We start from the raw sequence: 25,889 nt of genomic DNA on the forward strand, positions 1-25,889 counted from the left end.
CTTTGTTACTTTTCTTTGTTTTCTTATACAATTTATTGCTTTTTTTGCCACTGTACAATGGGGAAAATAATACTCTGTCTTGGCTAAATGGGATATACAAAGTTCCAAAAAGATTGGATGTTGAAGATATGGTAGATGTTATAGTTACTATACAATTATTATAATAAGTAAGGAGAAGCCTTCCTATGTGACTCATTAGAGAAAATTGTGTATTTTAATATAATTAATAATTTTCTAGGTATAGAAATATTCTATATTGACACATATGTCTGAAATAAATGACTTGTGGCTGTTTAAAATTAAAAACTGTCCTAAGTGTACAAATAGAATCACAGAGTTGGGAAGAGTGCTGATGGATGTCAAAGTCAACTACCCCTCCCATTTGTTCCTTTGGCCACCTTCTAGGACCTTGTCTGATTCTGCCCTCTAAAGTAGAGGGAATCACTTGTATTCCTGCTGACCTTTGGTTCTCTTATTCATGTGATGGTCCATCTCATACCAGAATACTAAACTCAACACAAATAGGAATGAGGAAACTATTCATTGTTGGAATTTTCTGATGGGATGCTACCTTTGCAGATCATTGAAATATTAACGAGATCTAGTTTCTTTGAACATTTTCCTCTACTGCTATGGTGGTGGAAAGAACTAGTAACATTGAGGTGAAATAAGCAAATTCTCTTGTTCATAGATCAGATGTTCCATGGAGATCAGCAAGAAATGGATTGGATAGTGATGGATGGACTTGGAGAACTTGCAAAAACTGAGAAAATGATGGAGACATTAAAACTGACCCAAAACAAAGGATAGAGGACCCAAGAGGTTAAGGGACTTGGTCACATAGCAGATAACACGAGCAAGCATTATAAGGACCTCCCCATGCCTGCTATTCTGCAACTCCAGGCTAGGGCCCTCCAAGTTAGCCTGCTTTGACTCAAATATGGACCTACCCTTTATCTGTAGTTACCACTGTTGGACTTCTGTCTGACTCACTCTTTTCCTTTCCTCTACCCTAGTTCCTATTCTCTTATCTCTTCCACTCTGTTCTTTCTTCCTTTCTCTTCCAAGTCAGGGTCCCAAGAAACAGTAATTCTTCCACATTGTAGGAATGCCATTGATAAGGTAAAACACAAGAATGATTGTGTAGCACATAAAAGGAGCCCCTAGTTTGATTTAAGGGTAAAGGAAGGATGTTCTGAAAAGATACAATATCTGGAAAGAAACCTCAAGACATTTTTAACTAGTCTAGATGGGAGGCTGGGTATGAATAGTCAGCCATAGGGAATGGTGTACAAGAGTGTATGTGTATGCTCTGGCTTGTGACAATATTGGGTTTTCACAAAATGCTCAATATTTAACAAGCATTTGCACTTACCATTAAACCAGCCTTGTTTTAGTTAACAAAAGATAGGATAGGTTTATCTTTATAGATGTTCTAAAGGAGAAGATGGAATGCAGATGAGAGTTAGTCCAGGGTGGATGATCAGGGAAGCTTTCAGAATGCAAGAACAGTTAGTCTGAGACCCAACTGGGAAGGAGCCAGCATTATGAAAGTCCCTGAGAGGCAGAAGGAATATGAAAGGCAAAGAACACAAAATTATGAGCAATAGTTAGAAAGACTAAGAGACTACAAGTATGCTGGTGGGAAAATGCTCAGGAAATTTATTCTTAAATGGTGTCTCATTAACATGACTCTGATCAGAAAGACCAAAGAACAAGAAAGACAATGTAGTTCGCTGTTGGTAGGAAGGTTGGCTTGTGAAGCTATTGGAGCAGATAGTCTGGCGGGTCTTACAGAAATTCAAACTGGAGCTTCTGTATGACCTAGCAGTCTCTCTTCTGAAAACACACTCGCAGGAGGTCAAAGCCACCCTCTCTTATAAAGATATCCATGCCCCATGTTCATTACAGTGCATGATGTGGAAACCACCTAAGTGTTTCTTGGTGAGAGGGGGCTAAAGGATACGTGTGCAAGTATGTGTGTGTATTCACGTGTGTAAAGTCTATTATTTAGCCCTAGGGTGGACTGGATTTCCCATTTGGCACAAAGTGGATGGGCACCTTATCACAGCAAGTGAGATAAGATAGACACAAGAAGAAAAATGTTACACGATTCCACTTATATAGAAAATTATAAAAGGAGTTCAGATTATAAAATCAGAAATAATCAAGCTTTCTAGAGTTGGGTAGGGGAGGGAATGAGGAGCTGTAGCTCAAAGGATATGACGTAGCAGATATGAAGGTAAAACATTTAGAGTGCTAAAGAATAGCCTGAGTTTCTAGATAATGTTATATTGGATATTTTTATTAAATATGTAGATCATAGCCTCTCTTGTCACATATTAAACAGGTAGGGATTTGAGAAGATCAGTTTTTCTCACTACAATAACTTTCCTCCACAATATCATAAAACTCAAAAATACCCAATGATACACATGCAAATGTATGTGCACACACACATACATGCATTCATGCACACACATACACATTTGTTCATATGTATGGTGCAGTTGCTCATGTGCCTGCCTGTGCATGCCCATGTGGAGGCCTGAGGTTGATATCAGGTATCTTTCTTTATTACTCTCTGCCTTATTATTGTTTTTAAAGCAGCCCCTTTTACTGAGCTTGAAGCTCATGCATTGGCTAGACTGAGGGTCTTGAGAGCTCCAGGCGTCTGCCTGTACCCACCCCAGCAGTTCCGAGGTTATGAGTGCATGCTGGCAGAATCAACTGTTTACATCAGTGCTGGGGATTCAAACTTAGGTCTTCACGCAAGCACGGCAAACACATTAGCCATCAAGCAATTTCCCCAGCCCCAGTAAAATGAATTAAAAACAGCAATTCCGAGAGTTATCTGGGTTGCCTTGAGAAACATTTAGAACATTTGTGATTCAAATGAGTAGAATTCTTTACCCACAGTGATCTCTCTTCAAGGCTAGGGAGCCTTTGGAAAATCCTAGCTGCGAATATCTCTCCTCTGAAGTAGGGCTTGACTCTGAGTGTTTTAATAAATGCGACAAGACAAAGTGTACCTTTCCCAAAGAACTGCACATTGGGCAAATATGCCCATAACAGCCCTGCTTTTCCGGTTACAGTTATATGCACCATCACCAATCAGCAGGGCTGCTGGCTAGCGCTTTGTCTCAAGATGGTCATTACACCAATGATGGGTGTCCTACTGTTTTCTCCTGGGTACTAGCCATCTATCTATAACTACTCCATGTGCTATCCCTTTGGCCCAGATTTCTGTTTAAGAGTGCTTTAAATCCTTTCTATCCAGTCTGAACTTGTTTCATTAGGCTAACCATCCATGCTCTCTCATTGTTTTCCTGGTTTGTCTGTCTCTGTGTTGGATCATGAAGCTTCACAGGAGATTCATCATTCTTGTTTGCTTCCAGTTAACAGCTTTGGGGATGATGAAGAACCATCCACATCTTCTGAGAGCGATGAAGATGTGACTAAGCAGTTCGAGATCTCGGTGTCCCGATCCCAGAGTTTTCGTACAGGAGTACCTGAGAAGGGAAAGACAACAGAGTTGGAGCAGAAAAAATGCAAACATTTGCTGTGTACCCACCAAGAAGACAGCGCTGAAGGGTCTGCATGTGAAGGTATTCATGGCAGCACATTTCTCCCTTACCTAGTCCAGGGCTGGTCAATGGTAAGAATGCAGCCGAATACTGGAGATACCTTAGGGTCCAGAGAAGGATGAGAATAAACTGTGGAACAGGGGAATGTGTCCAGAATAGTTCAGGATCTCTCAGTGCTTCCCAGGATCTTCATGCTGAGAGAGAGAGAGAGAGAGAGAGAGAGAGAGAGAGAGAGAGAGAGAGAGAGAGAGAGAGAGAGAGAGAGAGATACTGGATCAGGGAAATATAATTGGTAGAAGGCTAGAGAGTGCGTGCTCTATCCAACTTCATCTCTGCTCACAGGATCTAGGCTTTCCAGTCTTCTCTCTCATTGGATGTATAGCAGCCACTTCTCTCATTGGGTGTTTGGCAGCCAAGCAGTGGTGGGAGTGGGGTGGGAGGGTGAGTGGGTGTATCTCAGTACCTCTTCCATGTTGTCAACTCGAGATAGGAAAAGGAGAACCAAGGAACTGAGAGACAATAAAAGAGAGATTGTGATTTGGCAATGAGAGCAGGACAAGTAGAAAAAGGACGAAAGCTCAACTAGCCAACAGGACCCTGTTTGCAGGGCAGGAAAAGCACGCTATGCTACTCGTCATGCAGTTAGTTAGATGTATTGACACAAGCCACATGACCTACTTCACCAAACCACAACATCAATGGCTGCAGACCCTCCTGCCTTCCCTCCCCCATTCCCTCCTGTTCCCTAGTGTTCCACTCTACATTGCTTTCTCTCCACCAAGCAGGCAAATGCGGGCTAATGAAAGTTAATAGTAGTTGATTCCCTGGGAGTCGCTTGTTTAATTCTAAAGCTAATGGCTCCATTTCCCAGAAGCCTCGGCGTCTGGGTTCTGATTTATAGAAATGGCCAAGGCTCTGAGAATGGAGACAGTCACTCTCCATTCCTGGAATCCATGATAACTTATCCTTGTCAGAACTAGTAATTCTGAAATTTTGACAGGTAGTGAGAGAAAAGATGAAATTCCCTCTATTGGACAGGGGACAAAGTCTACCACATTGAATGAATTACTGTAAATTCTGAAGAAAATCCAAAGGATTTTTATAGAAATAGCTGCATGCTCAATTTGAGGTCATCAAAGCTGTGGAAAGATTAATGGTTGTTTTGCTTATTTTTTTTCTACCCTCTTTTTTATTCATTGTTATAGCAGCGGAATTATTTAATGATAAAGAATAAATTTTTCTTTATATTTTGCCTCCTTTTCATTTAGCTAATTTATTTTACTTGGATTCAGTTTAATTGTGGACAATGCTTCCTGTTTTAAAAAAAATACATTAAAATGTTGGACAGTGATATTAAATGCTCAAAAATCAACTTGAGGTCTTAATTTGAGATGAGCTGCAGGTAGCTTACTGTATCCTATGCTTCCCTTAAGTGAGTCCGGATGGAGTCCTTATGAAGTCATGGCCAATATATTCCAAACCATGCTTCCCCAACCCCAGGCATCTAATTTAGTGTTGATTCATATTGTTGTTAATTCATTATTTTATTAAATAACTCATCTACTCTTTGAGAATTTCATGCATGTACGTGGGTATTTTGATCAAATCCCTCCCATCTCATCTGTTCCAACTACGCCCCTAACTTCATTATCCTCCCTTCACCCCCCATCCAAACTAACTAAATCCAGTGATTCCATCAGTGATGCACACGTGACCATGGTGATAAGACCATTCACAGGGGCATAGGCAATCTACCAGTAGCCACAACTTCTGTGAACAATGACTCTCTCATCCACTAGCAGCTATCATCTACAACAGTTCCTTAACTATCCATGCTCCAGTGCTGAGTGGCTTGATCTTGTGCAGGTCTTGTGCAGGCAACCTCAGATGCTGTGAGTGCCTGAATACAATGGCCGTGTTATGGCCAGATGATGTTGCCCAGCACTCCTCCCTATTTTAGAAGTTCTGCCTCTTGTTTTGCAGTTTCATTGACTTCCTTCTGTCTTTACCTCCCTCCCACTTCCATACAGAGTTCCACTCCCTCCTTTTTCCCTGTTGTATCATCATTTATATCCTGCTACTCCCCCTTACCCTCCTCCCACAGTCTCTCTTGTATTTACCTCCCTTCCTTTCTCCAGCCTCCTTTCCCCCCCTTTCCCCATTATATTACCTGTATTCTACTATCCCCCACCTCCGTATTGCTTCCCACTCTCCATATCCTGGCAATGGTCCCAGTTTTCTTTCCTGGTTTTGATAGTTATCACAGGCTATGTGCTCTCATCTGAAGATTTGGAGCTAGGAGCTTCCAGTAAAAGAGAAGTGCAATCTTTGTCCTTCTGGGTCTGGGTTACCTTACTCAATGGTATCTTCTCTAGTTCCACCCATATGCCTGTAAAGTTCATGATTTCATTTCTCCTGTCACGGAAAGCTTGAGTTCCAGGCAGAATATAAGTCTATCGCAGAACTGTTGACTTGCTAGGCTGCTTTTCTATTGGTTTGTTTTGAATGTAACCTTAAAGCTCAATAAGAGTAGGCGTTGTACTTGTAGGCGTTCCTTGTTGGCACATCTGACTGTAGCAAGGAGGCTACCTGTGGCCCAGGAGAGCCATGGATGTGGCCCAGATGCAAAATAATAAACTCACTTAAAGCATTGTGAGACTTGAAAATTCATAATGCTTTTGTGGACTTTTTGAGTGTGAACGACAACGATGTCAAAAGGTTGGGTATCCCCACTAAGATGTTTTGTAAACGGCAGCTATCCTCTTATTCATATCATTAAAAACAACTCATATCCCCAGTGTCTCTAGCCAGTTTTGTATGAAATGATGTACCAACCAGAGAAATAGGACTAGGAGCACACACACATGCATGTACACACATACACATACAATGTGTGTGTGTGTGTGTGTGTGTGTGTGTGTGTGTGTGCTGTATATATACATGTGTGGATTTCTTTGCAAAGAATTAGCTGATTTGATCATTCCGGTAGACACAAAAATACCCAGCTCTGACCTCCCTGGAGCAGGCTGTGAAGGTGGAGATACAAACTCTCTGGTATAAGCCAGTACTTTCATCCATTAGATGCATTTTCTTCTCTTCCCGGGAAGCCTCAGCTGTCTTCCGGCCTGTCAACTAATTGTACAGGATTATCTCCTTTGCTTGAAGTCAACTGATTAGGACCCTCAGCCACACCTGCAAAAATAACATCACATCAATTCCTATTAGAATTTGAATAATTGGCACCCATAACCCAGTTAAGCTATCATGCAGGTGGACCATTATGAATAGTAAGTAGCAATCGTTTTATACGGGCGATATAGAGTATGAAAGAGAGTAATTAGATAATAGAATTTTCCATTAAAGTGGCTCATAAACTAAACAAGTTGAATACTTTCCCTGACCATATAAATATATTTATATGTAGTTATGACTCTAAGAAGCCAGGATCTATTTCTCTGAAAATAGGCCATTACTTTTACAAATGTGTTTAAGATGATGTGATTCTCTGTCATTGTACAGAAAGGTGGCCCATTGTTGCAAATTCCTTCTTCTTGCTACTTGTACCCCAGACTTGATTTTTCTAATTCATTCCTTGCTTGTCTGTCATGGAGAATGCATTGTTACATTAATATAGTTTTATTTCTCCAGTTATGAATTATGTTTCAAGGCTTGATGTCGCTGTTGAAAGTCCCCACATTACTGATCTAGGTGTTATCTCCATAGGAGTCAAAGTCATGAGACAATTTTATGGGGATAATTTCTTGGCAAAGTTAGATTTTGTACTGAAGTCCTGCTGGGTGCAGCACACATCGATAGATGGCCCACTGTTTAATAGGACACCTCACTGTGCATGTATGTGAAGAATGGGTGTGCTAATTAGAGACTTAGAAGAAAATCCTGCTTTATTGTAGGTTTCTGCATGAGGAGTTTCCTGCATTCTGTTGTTTTCTATGGCTTTAAAAAATTTTGTTTGCCAAGCATCTGAAAGTATGAATGTAACTTCTTTTTTTGTGTGTGGTATCCTGTGAAAGTGTTCGTGAGGAACCTGAACTGAATATTTAAGAATAACACAACAGAAAGAGGAGTTTTTCAGTGACTGGTGTGGTTTTGAAAAATAAAGCCAGAGTCTAAAGCTGTGCTAATATGGCCTACATGGATAATATTTAAAAAATACACACAAGAATGAGTATATGTAAGGTGTATATGAGACTGGGTATAGAGTTTCGTTCTCATGTGTATGTGTAGGGTGTGTATATATGTACATATGTGTGTGTATGTGTGTGTGAGTATGTGTGTGTGTGTTTTGTGTGTGTGTGTGTGTGTGTATGTGCATGTCATGTAGGTGCATGTATATATGTGTGAACATGTGTGTGGAGGTCTGGGCCTGATGTTGGGAGTCGTCCTTGATCATTCTCTACTTTAGTCATCGAGGCAGGGGCTCTCAACTCAGAGCTTCCTAATATGGTCTAGCCAGCCAGCTGATTTTGGGAATCCCCAGTCTTTGCCACCTGGACACTGAAATTCCAGATAGGTCATCAGCTTGCCAATCTAATATCTGTATGGCTTCTTGGCACCAAACTCCAGCATTCATGCTTCTTGGCAAGTGCTTTAGCCCCTGAGCCACTTCCAAGCCACACATTATATATTTTAAGCTCGAAGTGGCGCACTGGTCCTATGTACCCTGGTCTCCATGGTTCTTCACTTCTCTCCTGGCGGCTTCAAATGTTTGCTCTATGAGTATGCTGGAAGCTTATGCAAAGGCTTAGTGAAGATGTAGCGGCAGGTCCAGACTATGTGCGTTTATGCCTTCTGGGAGCCTATGCTGTAGCTGCCCTCCCTAGACTCAGCTGAGGGACTGCTAGGGTTCTTAAAAGTTGAACTAGGGATGTCTCTTGGATGTCCCACTCACTCCTGTCTATGCCTCTCATTTCCTTTTCTGAGAATACTGAGAGGGACTGGAGGCTAAAGAGACGGACATCTTAGCTGGGATGAGCTGAAGTAAGGGCGGGAGCTGTTGCTTGGGAGGAAGTTGCCGGGTTTGCTTTGTCTGCTGACACTGAATGAACAGGATGAGTAGGGATGGGGGTGCGGGAGAGGAGAGGAAAGAAGAGGCAAAGGAGTGGGGGCAAACAGAGAGAGAAATACTAAGAATTTTATATTGGTAGCAGACATTGGACCTCAATCCTGGAGCTTACGAAGCCAGTGTTTTACTGTCTCAGACATTCCCAGCCCTGCTTTAATAATCTTACTTCTTAATGATATAAGGATGGGTATTTCTGCTAAAGGGTTAAAACAAACTCGTTAGAGCGGATAACCCAGAGGTTCTAGGAAGGAAACAGTTATGTGGAGAGGACCTGTTGCTTCGTTCACTCTGTGCTCCCTTGTCTCCTACAGAGAGGCATAATGAGCCCTCTGCTCAGAAGGCTTCAGAAAAAGAGAAAAAGGAGAGAACGCAAGAGAAAAGCACTGAGTCAGAAGGGGTCAGGGATGTTCAGGAAGTGATGGTCCTTTAAGTGGACAAGACATAGAGGAGAGAAACAGCCAATGAGAACAGAGGTGGATGGGATGCTGTGGAAACTGGGGTTTAGTGAGGTGGAAGAATCAAGTTTGGGCCAAGCCAGTGAGAATCTAACGTTTGTGGGAAAATCCTGCTGCTGTTCACCCGATAGATACTGTTTAACAGCCATAATGACCCCCGGATGGCTTTTAAAACATGTTTCTATGTAAAAAGTAAGTGTTCAGAAGATGTGAACATTGCTCAGGATCGTGGCTCACACATCAGAAGTTCTGTGGCTCAAATACAGAAGCTTTTACTTGTATCAGGACTTCAGGTTTTTGTTTTTTTTTTTTTTTAAGACAGTTTTTCCTCTGTAGCCCAGGCTGGGCTTAAGGGCATGGTCCTTGCCTGCTTTATTGCACATAATGAACTAGTACTCTTTTTGACTATGGGGCAAAGTTTATCCATCATGTGGGTGGTATTGGTTTTGAAGATGTTATTGTTATGAGTTTTTCCCCCTGTGATCTTGATTATTGTGTTTGCAATTGTTCAATTTCTCTAGACCAAAAGGTATGAGCATAAATATAATACATTTGAAATAGTTTTTTCTTCTAATTACAAATTTAGATTTGGATGGACCCAGCCAACTCAGTTATTCTGAGATTCGGTCTTACGAAGACCGCCCCATTTCCATTCTCTCACAATCTCCCTGTGAGAGCAGGGACACCAGGCACCATGGCCCTTGTCATCCGGGCGCTGGCGTGGTCCGAAACCTCAGTCGTCCTTGTGCAGACGGCATCCTGGAGACAGAGACAGCGTTTATCAGTCGGGGCTTTGAAGATCCCTATGCCACCCACAACTCCTCTATGTGGAGTCCAGAGGCAAGTTGTTTTCTCTTCTTCGTCTTAGTACCATGCACTCATTTGTCTCCTCTGCTTCCCTTACCTGATTTCTCCAGAAAGGAAGCACTGCCCAGTCTGTAAACAAACAACAACAACAACAACAACAGCAACAACAACAGCAACACACACACATGCACAAACCCTATCGCTATCAGGGATATTCTCATACAGAAGGATTTCTAGACCTTCGGAGAGCTTGATTGCTTTCCCTCCTGCAAAAGTGAATTCTATTTTATTTCACCCCAAATCTTGCACTATGATTGCTAAAATAAGAGTTATTGGGGGATTTAACTAAAGCGAAGGCATGATGAGGGTTCGTAGGTGTCAGCTTTGAATTGAGATAAAGGTGTGTGAGGCAGCACCTAGAGTAACGATATTCTGGCCATTGATGCTGCTCTTTGTAACAAACATTTGATGGAAGATGCAGCTTATGTATCAGTCTTCCAGTTAAAGCTTGTGGATGACGGCAGCCATGATGGAGAGGGACACCCACTACTAAAGTCTAGGGTTTTACAAGCATCGCTTTATCTCGCAGGCATTTCTCATTGTTCTTTGTGAGCTCCACTCCTTCTATAAGGGCTGCCCCAACAGTAAGAGGTGTTAACTGGACATCAACTTAGTTGAAATTGCTAGTAAACATTCGATATTTATATGACTTCAATATAACACGTAGAGATAGAACTAGAGAATGAGTTGATTACTACAACCAGAGGAAATAAGTGGGGTGAATCTCTTCAGAGGGACCCAGAGGGGGCACAAGCTAAATGTTTGAAGAAATGCAAGGGGAAAACTGTAGAAATTTACATTCCATAGCCTTGTTGTTCTCAAGTTAGTGGGGGGTGTAGGGCATGCGTATGAAGCCCTATGCACACATGGTTTCATGTATGTGCTGGTGCCTCTGGGATGGTGTTTTCGCTGAGAACCAGAGATGGAAACTCAGATACCTGGTTTATGGTTTGTTAGTCAGTCCTTCCCACACAGCTATCCAAAGCTACTAACGTTCACCAGTTTTGTTAAAAAGGAGAGAGAGAAGGGAGAGAGAGAGACAGAGAGAGAGAGAGAGAAAGAGAGGAAGAGAAAGAGAGAGAGAGAATGAATACAGGTCTGCATCACCATGGTGTCAGTGCTCAGAGGCAAACCAAATCCCACACAATGTTTAAAAATGTTCCCTTTGTCTCTCTCACTGCAAAAAACCAAAACACAACTATTTACCTGCCTGTTGATAACTCTGTGTCCCTGATAATTGCGCCATTAGGGTTTGGGTTTGCCTTCTCCACGTAACCTCCCATTTCCCTGCCTCCTGGCGCTTTAATAGATGACTTATGCTAAGGGTACTGAATGTTCTCAGACTCCAAAAATACCCAGACAGCTCCATGTGCACCATTCAACCTCCTATCTATTTTGAGACAAAAACTGTAATTTGGTGCTCCTACTGTAGAACTTCACATCGAGCTCAGGCAGTTCCCGTAACTGCCTGCCCTGCAGGCGTAGCTTGCCTCTTAAGCATTGATTTATTTGTCTCTTAGCTGTGTTAAGAACCTTGTCTTCCCTGGTGTATCTGGCATCCAGAACGTATTGTGGATCCATTTACTTTGGGCCACAAGATGACATCAACACTATCTTACTAAAACAGAAAGGCTTTTCAGTTTGACAGAAAATCTTTAAACTTAACGTGGGTTTTGACAGTTTGATGCAAGCATTTCCACCTTAAAGGGGAAAATCAGGACAGGAGAGCTCAAGGAATCATTTATTTTGTATCTGAAGGAAAGACCTCATGCAGACTGACTACCTGCTATGATCATGGATTTTCCAGTTTACCCTGAGCTGGCAAGGACCATTGACTTTCTCCCGCAGACCTGGGGCTTGGTGGGAAAAACAATGGGAAGGTGGCTGGAAATTTCAAACACACAGAGAGACAGATGTCCCACTTTTCATCTCTGCTTTCCACTGATTAATTGGTTGGCCTTGAGAAGTTAATTAAAATCTGCCAAATGGGGATAAGAAGGAAGAGAGTTTTACCTTGCAGGAAGGTCAAACAGATTAGCAGTATCAACAGTACCCGTTCAAGGAGCCCCTTTGGTGGCCTGGTGATAGGTAACGTGTTGAAATAATTAATTGCTATGAAAATACAAACCTTCACAAACCTCTGTCTCAAATCAACCCAGGTCGATGCTGCAAAGCCCAGTTTTCATGAGCGACAGCTGCGATTGGCCCTTCAGGAGCCCAGCTGCTGCCTAGAGCTGTGCTTGGCCCAGCATTCTCAGAGCAATTGCAGCAACTCTGCCCGGGACTTCCCAGAAGCCTGCGGGTGCAGCGAGCACTTACCTGAATAGGTGGCTGATGGACGTGTAGGAGGGCCTAATTACCAGCCACTGTGTTCTTTAGCCTTGGCATTGAACTAGATGATAAAGCTATTGACTCCTACCTAATACTAAAAGCAGAGGCCTGAATGGAATGAATTTACAGTACTGCCATCCAACTTCTATCTCTACTGCCTCCCATCTTCCTCACACATGCCCAGTAAGCACAGGAGCATCTACAGTAGAAGGGTTGGCGAAAAGAAATAGGTCACATGGTTTAACCCAAAGTTTTTGACTATTTAAGGTCTGCTTTTAGGCTTCTGAGGAAGAACCTTGAATGATCCTGGCCTGGCACATGGACCCTCCTATTGGAAGAGTATTAGTTACATAGCCCATTTTAGTTTTAGTCTCCATTCCCGTGAAATAAAGATGTTAAAAACACTAGAGCATTAGGCAGATATAAGTATGACAAAGCACAGGATTTCTTAGTTGGGTTCCCTAGTAAGAACTGAAGGTGAGGGCTTTTGCTTCCTACTTTGCTAGCGAGTACATTCTCAATGAAGGATGCAGGAATGAGGGAGGGAGGAAGAGAGGTCCTGGATGCGAATCTGTCCATGAGTTGGCCACCCCCCAAGTATGACCAATTGCTTTTTCCCGTGGCTCATACTCCAAGAAAGAATAACTTGCTCTGTATTCATCCTGCCAAAGTGAGAAAGCTTATTGCATCGGGTATTAACGTGGGCACATTCTGACCTTGCCAAATATGGCGAGAAGCAGAATATTTTCTAAGCTTTGGTATCAATGGATCCGAGATGAGAGGTGAGCTTCATATTTTATGAGCAGAAGGTAAGAGATTCCTTTAGAGGAAATGAAATAAGGGATAAGGCCAAGGGGATCCAAAGTGTCTGAGAGCAGACTTGGTATGGTACCCAGCATTAAGAACTACTTAAAAGGTGCTGGCTATTATTCCTTACATCTAGACAAGTCATGTAGATGATCAAAAGCAGGCTAAAATAGATGGGAGTTTTAAGGGGAGACAGGAGCGTAAGAAAAGATTCTGCCTTGGTTTTTCAGTTAGCTGAATTCCTTGGAGACTTGTTTCTAATATTATATATACACTAGTCAGTTGTATTCAGAGGTCTCTATAGCAACCACTTTTATCACTTGAAACTAAGTACCTCTGAATAGAAATGCTCGTGCATGACTGCATGCGCTGGGAAAAGGATAGAAGAAGCTCCCCTTATGTTATAAGAAAGCTGAATTTTCTCGGCAGGCTAATTTGAATCTTAAAAGGGAAGGGCATTTATTAGATGTCTCCTATATGTCAAGCCTTCTACTTTGCACAGCATCCCTATGGAGTGGGTATCATCTTTATTTTACTATTGAAGAAAGATAATGGAAAGTATGAAATAATGCTCCCGGTGTTATCGAGCTTATAAGTAGCAGCAGACATGGCTTCTGAAGAGCATTTGATTCCACAGCACCATGCACTTCCCTTAGGACTCCGTGGGAAAGTTTCATTGACGAATCCGCATATTGAAGTATTTTGTTGTAATTTTGGAGTAATCTCAGAACTAGACTTCAGTTCCACAGATAATGAATTTGCACTAAGAAAGGGTTCACCATGAGACCATTCTAGTTATAGGTAAGACTCAGACCTTCAGGGAAAAGTTAAAAATTACATTGACATTATTAGTAATTTCTTGGTGTGGTGGTCATTATAGGAAATGATGTGCAGTTTAATTTTCCCAGTAAGGGCATCAGACCTTAGTAGCTCTAAGTAAATTGATGGCCAAGGGTGACATCCCGTAAAGAGAGAGGCATGCTTGAAAGGGACAGCTCCAGACGAATGTTAGGAATAATTAAGGAGTCTGATTGAAGACGGATTTTCGTCCTGACTAAAACCTCACAACCCTACTCTCTTTCTCTCTCTTTTCAAAACCAGGCTTTCACATGTATTCCACTGATTCAGCAAATACACACACACATATGTACATGCACATATATGTCATATATGCATATGCAGAGATTAAGACACAAAGGAAACAGCAAAACACTAAAATTGGGAATCTACCTAGAGTGTGGAGACGTCCACTGTGTTGCCTGGCTACATTTCTGTAGCTTTGCAACCCGACCCTCTCAAACAGGCCTATACCAATGTGCACTTTCCACTTTGGCCAGGGCTATGGTAGACCTATGATTTTATTCCAGGCATTCTGACTATAGTGGTGCTTTTTGCTAATTGGCTGCTGTGAATGATCTCTTTAGGCTTTACTTTGAATGACCTCCTAAGCCTTGGCCTTCTGTAGCCAACATCTCTGGCAGGAGATGCGGAGTTTCTGCCCCAACCCTTGACTTAATGAGAATCCTTGAGTGACTCAGGTGGCCGTTAGGATGGAGAAGCTCAGTCATTAGTCTTTTCTCCCAGGAAATTTGGGACTTTTGCCTGTAGGAAAGTTCTGATTTAGTGGACAACAGGTCCAGGCTCAGCAATTACCCCTTGGGACTCAAAAGTTGCCTGTTGGCATTTACACAGTTGATAGTTGGCTTAATTAGGGACTTCGTGTTGATTTCAATCATAGTGGGCAATTGTACTTTGCACGAGGTAGTACATATTACTGCGTTTTCAAAGATGCAAGTGCTTCATTTATTCACTTAAAAAAATTCTCAAAAGCTTACCCGGAACCAGGCACTGTGCCCTCCAAGAACTCAGTCTGTTGGAGAGAACTTTTAAACAGACCTTCCTAACACCGAAGAAGGTCATATGTTGTCAGTCAGGAAGCTTGGGAGCCAAGAACCTGGGGCAGCAACCTCTCACTGTGTAATAAGTCACTGTCATTTCCAGTCCTAACCTTTCCCTCTGCTTGTAACAGGAGCAGGATGGGACCAGTCTGCAGGTACCACCTAGGCTTCCGGAGCCTATCTCAAAATGTGGGGACCTCGATGTCATCTTTGAATATAGAGCTGTAACCCAGAAGCTTACCGTGACCATTGTGAGAGCACAGGGTCTCCCAGATAAGGACCGAAGTGGTGTCAACTCCTGGCAAGTTCACATAGTGCTACTGCCCAGTAAGAAACAGAGGGGTAAGACGAATATACAGAGAGGGCCCAACCCTGTCTTCAAGGAAAAGGTCACCTTCACCAAGCTGGAGCCCAGAGATGTGGCTGCCTGTGCTGTCCGCTTCCGCCTGTATGCCGCCCGGAAGATGACCCGAGAGAGAATGATGGGAGAGAAGGTGTTCTGTCTCAGCCACTTGCACCCAGAAGGGGAAATGAAAGTGACTCTGGTTCTGGAGCCAAGAAGTAATCTGAGCGTGAGTAGATTAAACGGTGCTGCTAATGATGCGGTGTGTTCAAAGACCTGGGATTGTCAGCCCTTGATTTACAACATTCGGCTTGTGAAGCCATAGACGTTAATTCAATTTTCCATTTGGCTCTCCTCATCCTTATAAGCCACGGTTTGCACTTCATGGGCAGTGGGTCTTTCAAGCCCGCCATCCTGATAAGTTGATGGATGCGTCTTCCACCCATTTTAGGAAATGACAGCGGCAGTGTGGGGGAGGGGATAGCAAGACTGGGGAGGTGGCTGGGCTTTTGACTTAGTAGATAAGCATCCAAAGGCCTTCTGTCCCCACCCAGTATGCATTATGATGAGTCTTAGACATGGTACTTCAGTTGTTTTCTTGAAACAAGAATCTCACTACATAGCCCAGTTTGGCTTAAGCTCATCCTGTAACCCAGGATGCCCTCCAACACACGATCCCCTTGCCTCAGCTTCCCAAGGGCAGGAATTGCAGGTAGGTATTTCTGAACTTTTAGGGTAAGTCTTTTACTTAGTGAGGGTTCAGAAACATCCTGTATTAGCAACCCTGAATGTCTGCCACATCTGAGACCTTCCAGCTTTATGGTTACCTTTTTTTTTTTTTAAACCATGCATCTTACTCCTCTTCCTGGCCCAGGACTTGCAGAGCTTGGAGGTCTAAGAGGTGACCAGCCTCACCACTGCTGTAGATCATCTATCATGTTCCACAAAGATCTCCTTTTACGAACATATGTCAAAAGATCAGACAGCTCCTGGGTTAGTCAACTAATTGGCCATCCATTGGAGATGTAGCCCGTCATGGGCTGTGGAGGCCAAGCAAGCAGACAGCTATTATTCCACAGACTTGTGGAGAGGACTGTTGTTGGTAAAGCTCCAGGGGCTGCAGATTACTGAGAATGACCAAGAGAAGGCTTATTGAGATGACGAAGGAAAAAAAAAACCCATCTAGCTCAAGCCATAGAGAGAACTAGACTGGGGACATGTGTGGGCGGATATTCATGCCAAAGGGAGGGCACACACAGCCATGGAGGAGAACAAAGACGTATTCCAAAAAGATCCATCCATCTGAAGTTCCAATTCTGCCTGAACATCTTCACACTGGAAATCCTGATTTTCGCCTCTCTGAATCGATGCCACCCGCTGTCTTCCCAGACCTGCTTGCTGGCAAGCTCATCTTTCCGGTCGCTAGCTCCAAAATTGTAGAACTCACCCATGACCTTGCTTTCCCAGCTGAAAGCTGTGAATTCTCTTTAGATAGAAGCAAAACACGGCTCTCTGGCGGGCTGGTGGCATAGTCCCCTGCTGGTGGCCTCTAAGCTTCTGTTGTTTTCTGACACAAGGGTTAGAATGAGCTCAAGAAGGTACAAGCCCATATCTACGTAAATTCTTCCTTTTCATAAAATCATGAAATCATAAAGAACAGAATTCAGAGACGAGTCAAAAAGAGACCCTGTGGTGTGAAGCATTAGAGTGAATGTGGCCACACCCTTTCTTGTCAGTGCCAGCCCTGGGCTCTGTGCTGAGGGCACAGACCGAATGGGGAGAAAAAGCCAGCCTGAAAAAATGTTAGTGGAGGAAAATATCTCAGTTATCAGCCACTGTTGAGTATGATTGTATACCATATATACATCTATGTTACAGGGACTAAGTGATGGCTACAGATAAAGAACTTGGTAGTGGGAGGTAACTGTACTTAGAGAGGGACCACAGTAGAAGTTTCTATAGAAATATAAGGATGTGTGGCCTTTCTCCCAAGGATGCAAATTTTTCATTGGTGGGTTTCTAACTTCTGGGCATCAAAGCCTCTAAGGGCCCTGTTGAGACCACTAGCTATTTTTCTTACAAATCACGGATCCATGAAAGCTGGGGGGAGGGGGGATTGGGTAAAAGGATACATTCCCTTGTATATGAGCAGCATTTGATTCATTTTATTGTTTTTGCTCATTGGGGTGTTGGCAAAAGTTTCAGAAAATAATTTCAGGTACAGTCAAGAAGGATTTGAGGTAAATCCCATGTGCTGGTGTCCACTAGAAGTAGTAGTGTGTGGGAGGGCTAGAGGGACTTCTGGCATGTTCCCGCCAAGCTGACGATGCCTACTCGGGATCCTCCATGAGAATCCGTGTCTTCCTCTCCTCTGTCCTCTTCTGAATGTGCCCGGAGCATAACGGTGTCACTCAGAAGTGAGTACATGAATAAACATGAGAAAAGCTCTGGGCATTCGCCTCAGCTCACCTGCTGCCTCCCGGGTCACCAAGATCCACAATCTTTGTATCTGATCCTCTATCAAATATCAAATAGTGAAAGTGCTCACTTCCTGTGTAATCTTTTTTCCACAGGAGGTCAAATTTCCTATGTGAACCATGCTTCTTAGGCAGCAGAACCAGACACTAGGTGTTTTATGTACTGACCAGTGCCTGGTGGTCATTTCTTTTATCTTTGAGACAAAACACCTTCTGTATTGCCTTATTCATCAAGAGTGCAGAGAACAGAGACAAAACTCAGGCCTGAAGTGGGTAGGTTCGCAGAAACATTCAGAAACAAATTACACAGGAGGGAATCTTGGCCTATATTAAATGTATTATTCACACTCCATGTATCTTAGAAGGTTTGATTTACACTAGCAATAACATCTTTGTCTGTTTTGTCTTTAGAGAGGAAATATTGAATAGAGTCTACTCTTGGAATAAATATGTCGGCTAGTACCATGGGCCATCTCATACATGGCTGTGCTCCCCAGCACATTGTAATTCACACTGAGTGCCCATTAGTAATCTTTGGCAGTCATTGCGACTGGGTCACAATTTTACCAAACATAATATCAGCTTTCTCTCAAAGAGAGGGATGCGGCATGGGCCAATGAATTCTTTGTCTTCTTCCCCTCCAGAGTGGAGAGTCTCCCCTCAGCCCATCTGTGGTGTCTCACAGTGACAGTGCTTCATCCACACAGTCACTGTCTCATGGAGGAGTGCCAGAGCTACTGGTGGGACTGTCCTACAATGCCACAACAGGGCGATTATCTGTGGAAATGATCAAAGGCAGCCATTTCCGCAACCTCGCTGCTAACCGAGCTCCCGGTGAGTATGTGTCTGCTGCTCTGGGATCTTCCAGAAGCAAGAGAAAGGTTGTGTCTATTTCATCTTAATTCTTCAATTTTTGTGGTAAAAGATAAACTTGGTATGGCTTGGGCACATTTTCATGAGGCAATAGCTCTGGCTTTTTTTTTTTTATGGTTTCTGTTTAATTATAAGAAGGCTTCTAAAGGTATCTAAATATAAATCAACATGTTTTAGAATGAACGGTGTGTTTCAACTACTTAAGGAAAAAGGACTGAAGCCTTTTCAGAAATGTAGCATGCATAGGGATTGAAATCTGCCAATATTTTACAGGCCTTCCACTGTATGGAGGCAGAACTCTGATTTTGGAGGGAGGCAGAGCTGGGATTGAATTCCAGCTCTGTTATTCCCCACCCAATTTGCTCTGATCTAGTGCAACCAATCTCTTCTCTGAACCCTACTGGACCTACCTGGAAACAATACTAACAAATACCTTCCTGATGGGAGTGTTGAGAGATTTAAATAACTACATTTGCATGAAGGGTATAGTGTAGCACCTAACATACACACCGAGCACACAGAAATGCTAGTAATTGTGTAACAGTGAAGGGAATAGATCTAGAACAATGCAAGGCCATCTCCTCATGGGGGAAAAATGACTACCTCTGAGGTCATTGTTAGAATGAAATGCAACTCATTCCCCTCCACCCCCCATGACTAAAGGTCAAGGTTCAGGAAGAGTTAAATAGCTGCTGCTACCAGTAGCCTCAGTAGCCCTTCAGCCTGAGAAATCAGATAATGAACATAAAAGTAATACTGCTAACAAAATCATGTCATAATTTCAATGATCTTAGTTACCTACAAAAGGAAGCTTCAGAAGATGCACTTCTGCTTTTTGGACTTGTGTAAATATATCGAACCAGAGAAACATTTTGTATCTGAAATGCTAGCTGCAAGAGAGTCAGAAACATGCTGTAGAATTATTTCTAGCCTTTCCTGAACAAGAAGGTCAACTTGAAGGTAGGGAAATGGAGAAGAATGAATCTGCTTACCAGGGGAACTAGAATCTCACTAAAAGAATGGCGAAATCAATACAAATGTCAACAGTCAATGATCTCTGGCTTCACATAGAAAAGCCAGATGAGGAACTAGATGAAGGTCAACCCCTACAACCGAATCTGAGAATCTGAAACTTTCATTCCACTCCCACCCATCACTGTGCTGCAGACTGCCAAGCATCTGTCCTATGTGGCTATCTTGCTGGCTAAATTTTTAAACAGAACTAAGGGGTGAGCTGAGTGAGTACAGCATTACAACTATGAACACCTGAGTCCAATGCCTCATAACCCATGTGAAATGGTGGTACATTTGTAACCTCAGCACTGGGGATGAGGAGCCCTTGGGCTTGCTGGGCAGCCAGTCTAACTGAATTGATGAGTTCCAGGCCAATGAGAGACCCTATCTAAAAAGAGGTAGATGATGTTCCTGAGGACAACACCCATGGTCATCCTCCACCCTCCACATTAATGTTCACATACAAGTGTGCTTGAGCACATACAAATAAGTATAGACCCCTCAACACACATGCATTAACAAAACTGTGTTAAAGCCAGCATGGAAAGTCCCAGAACCCTGCATAATAAAATAGACCAGGAGGTGCATAATCCACATCCAATGTCCCCATTCAGGCAGGTGAGAGCTATTTAGAATGTACAATAGGCACTGATTATTAATTGCATAGTTGGAGGATCTTTGATAGATCCAGAGATCTGGCTTTTCATTCCATAGCAGCTTCAGACTTGTTAAGGTCCTGATTTAAGACTCCTCCCCAGGAGTGTCTGCCAATGTGCTTTCCTCTGTTGATGAAACTTGACAATGTGGGAACAATATTTGGGGCAAGTGATGGAGATACAAAAAAGTGATGAAGCGGTGGGTCACAGACATGCCCCGTTTGAGTCCAAGTTAGGAAGCTCACCTTTGTATGCTGGATAGTGCAGGGGAAGTGTACAGCATGGACTGATTGAGAAAGAATCATCTAGAAGTTAATAAGCTACACTGTAAATTCAGGCTCTCCTACTTACTAGCTGTGAGTTACTAAGCTATCATGAATCGATTTCCTCATCTGCAAGTAATACCCTTTGTAGGCAGGGATAATACATAAACAGCAGTGATGTTGAAAGTTGCATCATTGTATCTTTATATAATCCTATTTTTTAAAATATGCTCAAAGGAGAAATTATTGTAATAATAATTTAAACCTGCACAAGACAAAAGGGTGTCTTAACTTGAAGATGGATTTAAGTCATAAGTTTACGTCTGTGCACATGAGTGTATGGTTTATCATAGACATGGGACCACAGCTTAGCCTTGACTGTGGCTGGCATAGTTCATCTCTGAAAGTATTAGAAAGCAATACTTTTGTGGGGCTCTTAATTAAAACTGAAACCAAGCAGTGGAAACAAACATTTTCCAGTCTATGTGAAATGGTGGTGGTTGAGGAAAAGCCAATTAGGAAGGGGTGGAAAAGTAGAAAGCTCCTTTGTGGAGTTCTGCAAAGGGATCTCCTGGAACTTTCGAGGGCTCAAGAGACTGAAAGCGTTAGTTCGCTCTGCATGAATGTCACATTGACAGCTATCAGGCAAGCGCAGGCATAGTTCTGGTGTTAATCAGGTAGCTCAGCAGAGGTGGAACAAGTAGAGGAGAAGAATGGGAGTCAGTTGATAAATAAGCTGTCATGAGAACAGGGTAGGAAGGATGCTGGGTACACTGCTGGAGGGGACAGCCAGTGATTTCTAGCCTGTGTTAGTGGACACCTGAGGGACTGCCTACTAGGAGAGAGGCATGACTGGGAAATGAACAGTAGCCACGGTCACAAAGTCCTGCACTTGAGGCTCTCAGCTCAGGGGTCTCCACCTATTCTGTCAAAAGGGCACGTCAGCCCTGCCTTGCAGGTGATTGTGGCTGTGGATCTGTGGTGCCTGGGCAAGTTTGAAGGAGAGGAAAGCATTGGGGGCTTTTCTTCTCTGGAATAGTGAGTGCTAAGGTTTTACAGCTTGTCAGAAAAAGAGACAAAGAGTGAGATTTACAAGTGTGACTCTCTTGCCTTATGACAGGTCATAAAGCAAAAGAACTTTGAACTTGACAGTTCAACCCAATCAGAAAGTTGCTGTGGTGTCTTAAATTTTCCTCCCTTAGTTAAATAGGCAAGTTAGAAAGAGATGAGCCCAGTATTGTGGCAATACCTTTGATCTCAGAGCTCGAGAGGCAGAGGCAGGCAAATCGCTTAAGTTCGAGGCCAGCCTGGCCTATACTTTATAAGAGCTTCAAAGGAACAAGGCAGCCAAGGTGTAATCCATTCCCCCACATCTAAGGTAAAATCCTGGGGGAGGGGAGCACAGCAGCCAAGGGAAACAATGGTGAGGACACAAGACATACCAAATACCAATGATACCAACCAGAGTCTCCACATCCTTCCTTCCTCACAAAATGGCTGAAACCAGAAGTTTCTCATGATATGGAGAATAAGTTCATGGTGGTCAGGGTTCTCTACAGTAACAGAACTTACAGAATGAATCTTTCTATAATAGAAATGGGATTCATTGGAATGATTTACGAACTGTGGTCCGGCTAATCCAACAATGGCCGCCTATAAAAGGAAGGTCGAAGAATCCAGCAGTTGCTCAATCTATGAGACTGGTTGTCTCTTCGTTATACAACCGAATCTGGGAGATGTAGGCTTTCGTGCTAATGAAGCAGTGGATTTGTCAGCAAGAGTGAGAGTGAGCAGGCAAAAGGAGAGCTCTTCCTTTTTGCTGTGTCCCATATATGTGGAGGCCATCAGAAGGTGTGGCCTACATTAAAGGTTAATCTTCCTATCTCAAAGATCCAGATTAAAAGTGGGTCTTCCCACTTCAAATGATTTATTTACAAAAACATCCCTCACAGGTGTGCCCAGCCATCTGGGTTTTAGGTAATTCCAGATATAGTCAAGTTGGCGACTAAGAATAGCCATCACCGTGATATGGGCTGAAACAGCCACATTAGCCTCCTGGAAGCTCTTTATGAAATCTGGAATGTTCTGGAATGTTCTAACATTTTGGCGGTTCCTTTCTTAGCTTCAATCTTATGTGACCACCCCACCCCCAATTGGCAAGTGTGTACAATAATTTCACTGGTCACAAATATTGCAGTTGCCACTAAGGTGCTATAGGCTGCTCTACAATTCTTCTGACGGCAAAGGAAAATCCAGGCTCATAGTTGAGAGCAGGTGAGACAGTAGGATCTGGCATCTGGTAGCTCTCTGAAATCCCCCTGCGCTTTTCAAATGCTTTTGCATAAGTCCTCAGTACCAATCAGAAACATTTGTCCCTTGAATCTGGTTTCCTGGAAAAGCATCTCGGAGTTTAGCAGTTCTCCTCTGATTTTAACCTAGGCCTGCCACCCAGTTACTGCTTGGTCTCTGCATTTGATCGAACCTCTCTGAATTCTATTTCCTTCTCTACGAAATAAGAAGTTAACAAAGGGATTCCACAGACACACAAGAATTGACGTCTTTTGAAAAAGTCAGCTATTCTCTCTCTCCATCTCTGCTTTGCGTTCACCGATACTGTGCTTCTGCACTGTGTGTATGTGTGTATGTAGACACATATAATGGCGCTTGTCAAAAGCTATCATTAAGATGTCCCCTCCAGTTAAAGCCAGCAAGTTCCCCAGCTTCTCAGCGTGCCCATGATTAGTCACACGTGATAATTACAGCACTTACCAGCAGCAGTGTGTTAACCTTGTTAGGCAGCCACAATAGCGGAGGAGAGGAAAGGGAAACAAAAGCAAATCAGAGCTGCCTCTTGTTTGCTATGAAGAGTAATCGAAAGCTGATAGCACAGTACACGAATGGAACACGGAAGAAGGAGTCAACAAACATGGGTAGGCATGGGACATGGGCCTTCTTTTAGAACCATTTCAGTCGAATAGTGTTTTAGTAGCCACTGTGTACTTGTAATAATGGTTGGTCATTCATTCATTCATTCATTCATTCATTCATTCATTCATTCAACTGTTCACTTATCTATCTATCCTATTTATCATCTATCTATCTATCTATCTATCTATCTATCTATGTATCTATCTATCTATCTATCTATCTATCTATCTATCTATCTATCTATCTATCTGTTTTGGTTTTTCAAGACAGGATTTCTGTGTGTAGCACTGGCTATCCCGGAACTTACTCTGTAGACCAGGCTGCCCTCTAACTCAGGGATTCATCTGCTTCTGCTCTGGAGTTCTGAGACTGGAGGCTTCTGCACCACCACCGTTCTTATGAAGGTTGAGATATGGCACTAACATACCGCATCACACATATGCATAATTTTTCTTTTTCTAGAAATCCACTTAGTTATCACAGCAATCAGAGTCAGAAACTATTAAAAGGTGGATCAAGCTGGCAGAATGTTTGCCCAGCATGCACAGAGTCCCGAGTTCAGTCCTCCGGGCAGCATCGATCAGGAATGATGGAATGTATACTCGAGTGGAGGATGACATATCGTCTGATGTCACACACATGGCAGGTTCAGACCAGCCAGAGACACACGAGCTTAGTCTAAAGAAAAAAATCTTAAAAGCAGTAGGGAAAAAAGACAGCGATTGAGGTTTGTCCATTACCTCTGAATGAAGACACTTTAAACCCCTGCTGACTGATCGAAGCATGAGGGTACACTCACTGAGGAGATTCCCCTCTCAACCACACAGCCAATACTAAAGCCTCACAAGGTAAGTACTCAACATGTCAGCTTGTTCTGTGAACAGAGGAAGAAACGGACATTTGTCTTGAAAATCGGAAGGGTTTAATCATCGACAGAATGCTAAATAAAGTATGTCAGGGAGAAAGAAAGAGAAATTAGAAGGATGGAATGGATTCAGGAAGGAGCAGTAAAGGAAGGAGTCGACGAATCTGTGAATGAGTGTGAGCCTGCTGGACTGTGTTGGGAGCAGTGGTAAACACAACCAGTGTTGGAACGCAAAGAATGGAAGCCTAAGCCTGTGCGGATGTAACTCAAGGATGAGAAAGAGCTAGAAATCAAACAGTTCTAAGGTCTTCATTTGCTTAAGAGATGATCAGATAGACTCGATTTTTTTTTTCTTTTTTGACAAAGATGTTAAGACTCAGTTTGCTGAGGTACAGGGCATACTCGCATGAAAGCGTCTTTATGAAGCCCATTATAACTGCAATGAATATATAATTAAAATAAACCTACCATCTTAACCACTGCTCTGTGGGACTGAAGAGGAAGGACGGTGAGACGGTCACCAACACCTAACTCCAGAACAAAGCCTTGCATTCAAAGCACATTCAACGCTAACTCATGCCCTCCTCTCCTCCCCTCCCCCCTTCCTCCTAGACCTTTCCACTTCTACTTTCAAGAAACACACACACACACACACACACACACACACACACACACACACACACACAGATGTTTTCCTGTTTACAGAAAAATCTAAGATCCACAAATGAAAAATGGCGGTATTTGTCTTTCTGAGTCTGGCTTGTTTTGCGTAAAGAGGATGATTTCCAGTCACAACCTTTCTTCTTTCTGTGAACAGCGTCATTTCATTCTTTATGGTGGTGTAAAACCCATTATTTATAGATACGTTTTCCCCTTTAGCTGAGCTCTTGCGAACAGTCTTGCAGTAAACATGGCGTGCAAGTGTTTCTGAGGCGAACCGAACCCAACCCCTCCAGTCACGTGCCTGGGCTGTATGGACGGACTATTTTTAGTGTCCATCCCGATCGCCATAATGGCTGTCTCGGCTCGCATCCCTGCCAGCAGTGTACGGAGATTCTCCTTTCCCCGCAGCATCTATTGTTTGTTTTCCCGATGACAGCCGTTCTGAATGGGGTGACATGGAGTCTCAATATAGTTTTAATTTGCATTTTCCCGATGGCTAAATCTGTTGAACACTTTTAATGTGCCCATTCGTCATTCGTACTTCGTCTTTCAGGCGCTGCCTGCTCGTTCCATTAGCTCACTTATTGATTGCGTTGTTTGGTTTCTCACTATTTCATTGAGTTCTTTGGGTACTTTAGTTACTCCTCCGCCAGACGTGTAGCTGGTGATGGTTTTCCTCCATTCTGAAGGCTGCCTCTTCGTCTGGCTGTTGCCTTTGCTGTACAAAATCAATGCGATTTTATGGAATCTCATTCGTCAGCTCTGGGGTTTGTTTCCTG

At 43.0% G+C, this 25,889-nt stretch overlaps 1 protein-coding gene across 1 annotated transcript in view; it reads left to right on the top strand.

The window, feature by feature from the left end:
- The first annotated feature begins 3,310 nt into the window (after positions 1 to 3,310).
- Syt16 (synaptotagmin 16) overlaps positions 3,311 to 25,889 on the top strand; it is a 30,804-nt gene continuing 8,225 nt past the window's right edge. The window contains exons 1-4 of the mRNA XM_032909127.1: positions 3,311 to 3,608; positions 9,712 to 9,965; positions 15,160 to 15,600; positions 18,493 to 18,682. Coding sequence (XP_032765018.1) covers positions 3,311 to 3,608; positions 9,712 to 9,965; positions 15,160 to 15,600; positions 18,493 to 18,682 — 1,183 coding nt within the window. The remainder of the gene's footprint in view (positions 3,609 to 9,711; positions 9,966 to 15,159; positions 15,601 to 18,492; positions 18,683 to 25,889) is intronic.

This window comes from Rattus rattus, chromosome 7, assembly GCF_011064425.1.
Source record: "Rattus rattus isolate New Zealand chromosome 7, Rrattus_CSIRO_v1, whole genome shotgun sequence".
Lineage (NCBI taxonomy): Eukaryota > Metazoa > Chordata > Mammalia > Rodentia > Muridae > Rattus > Rattus rattus.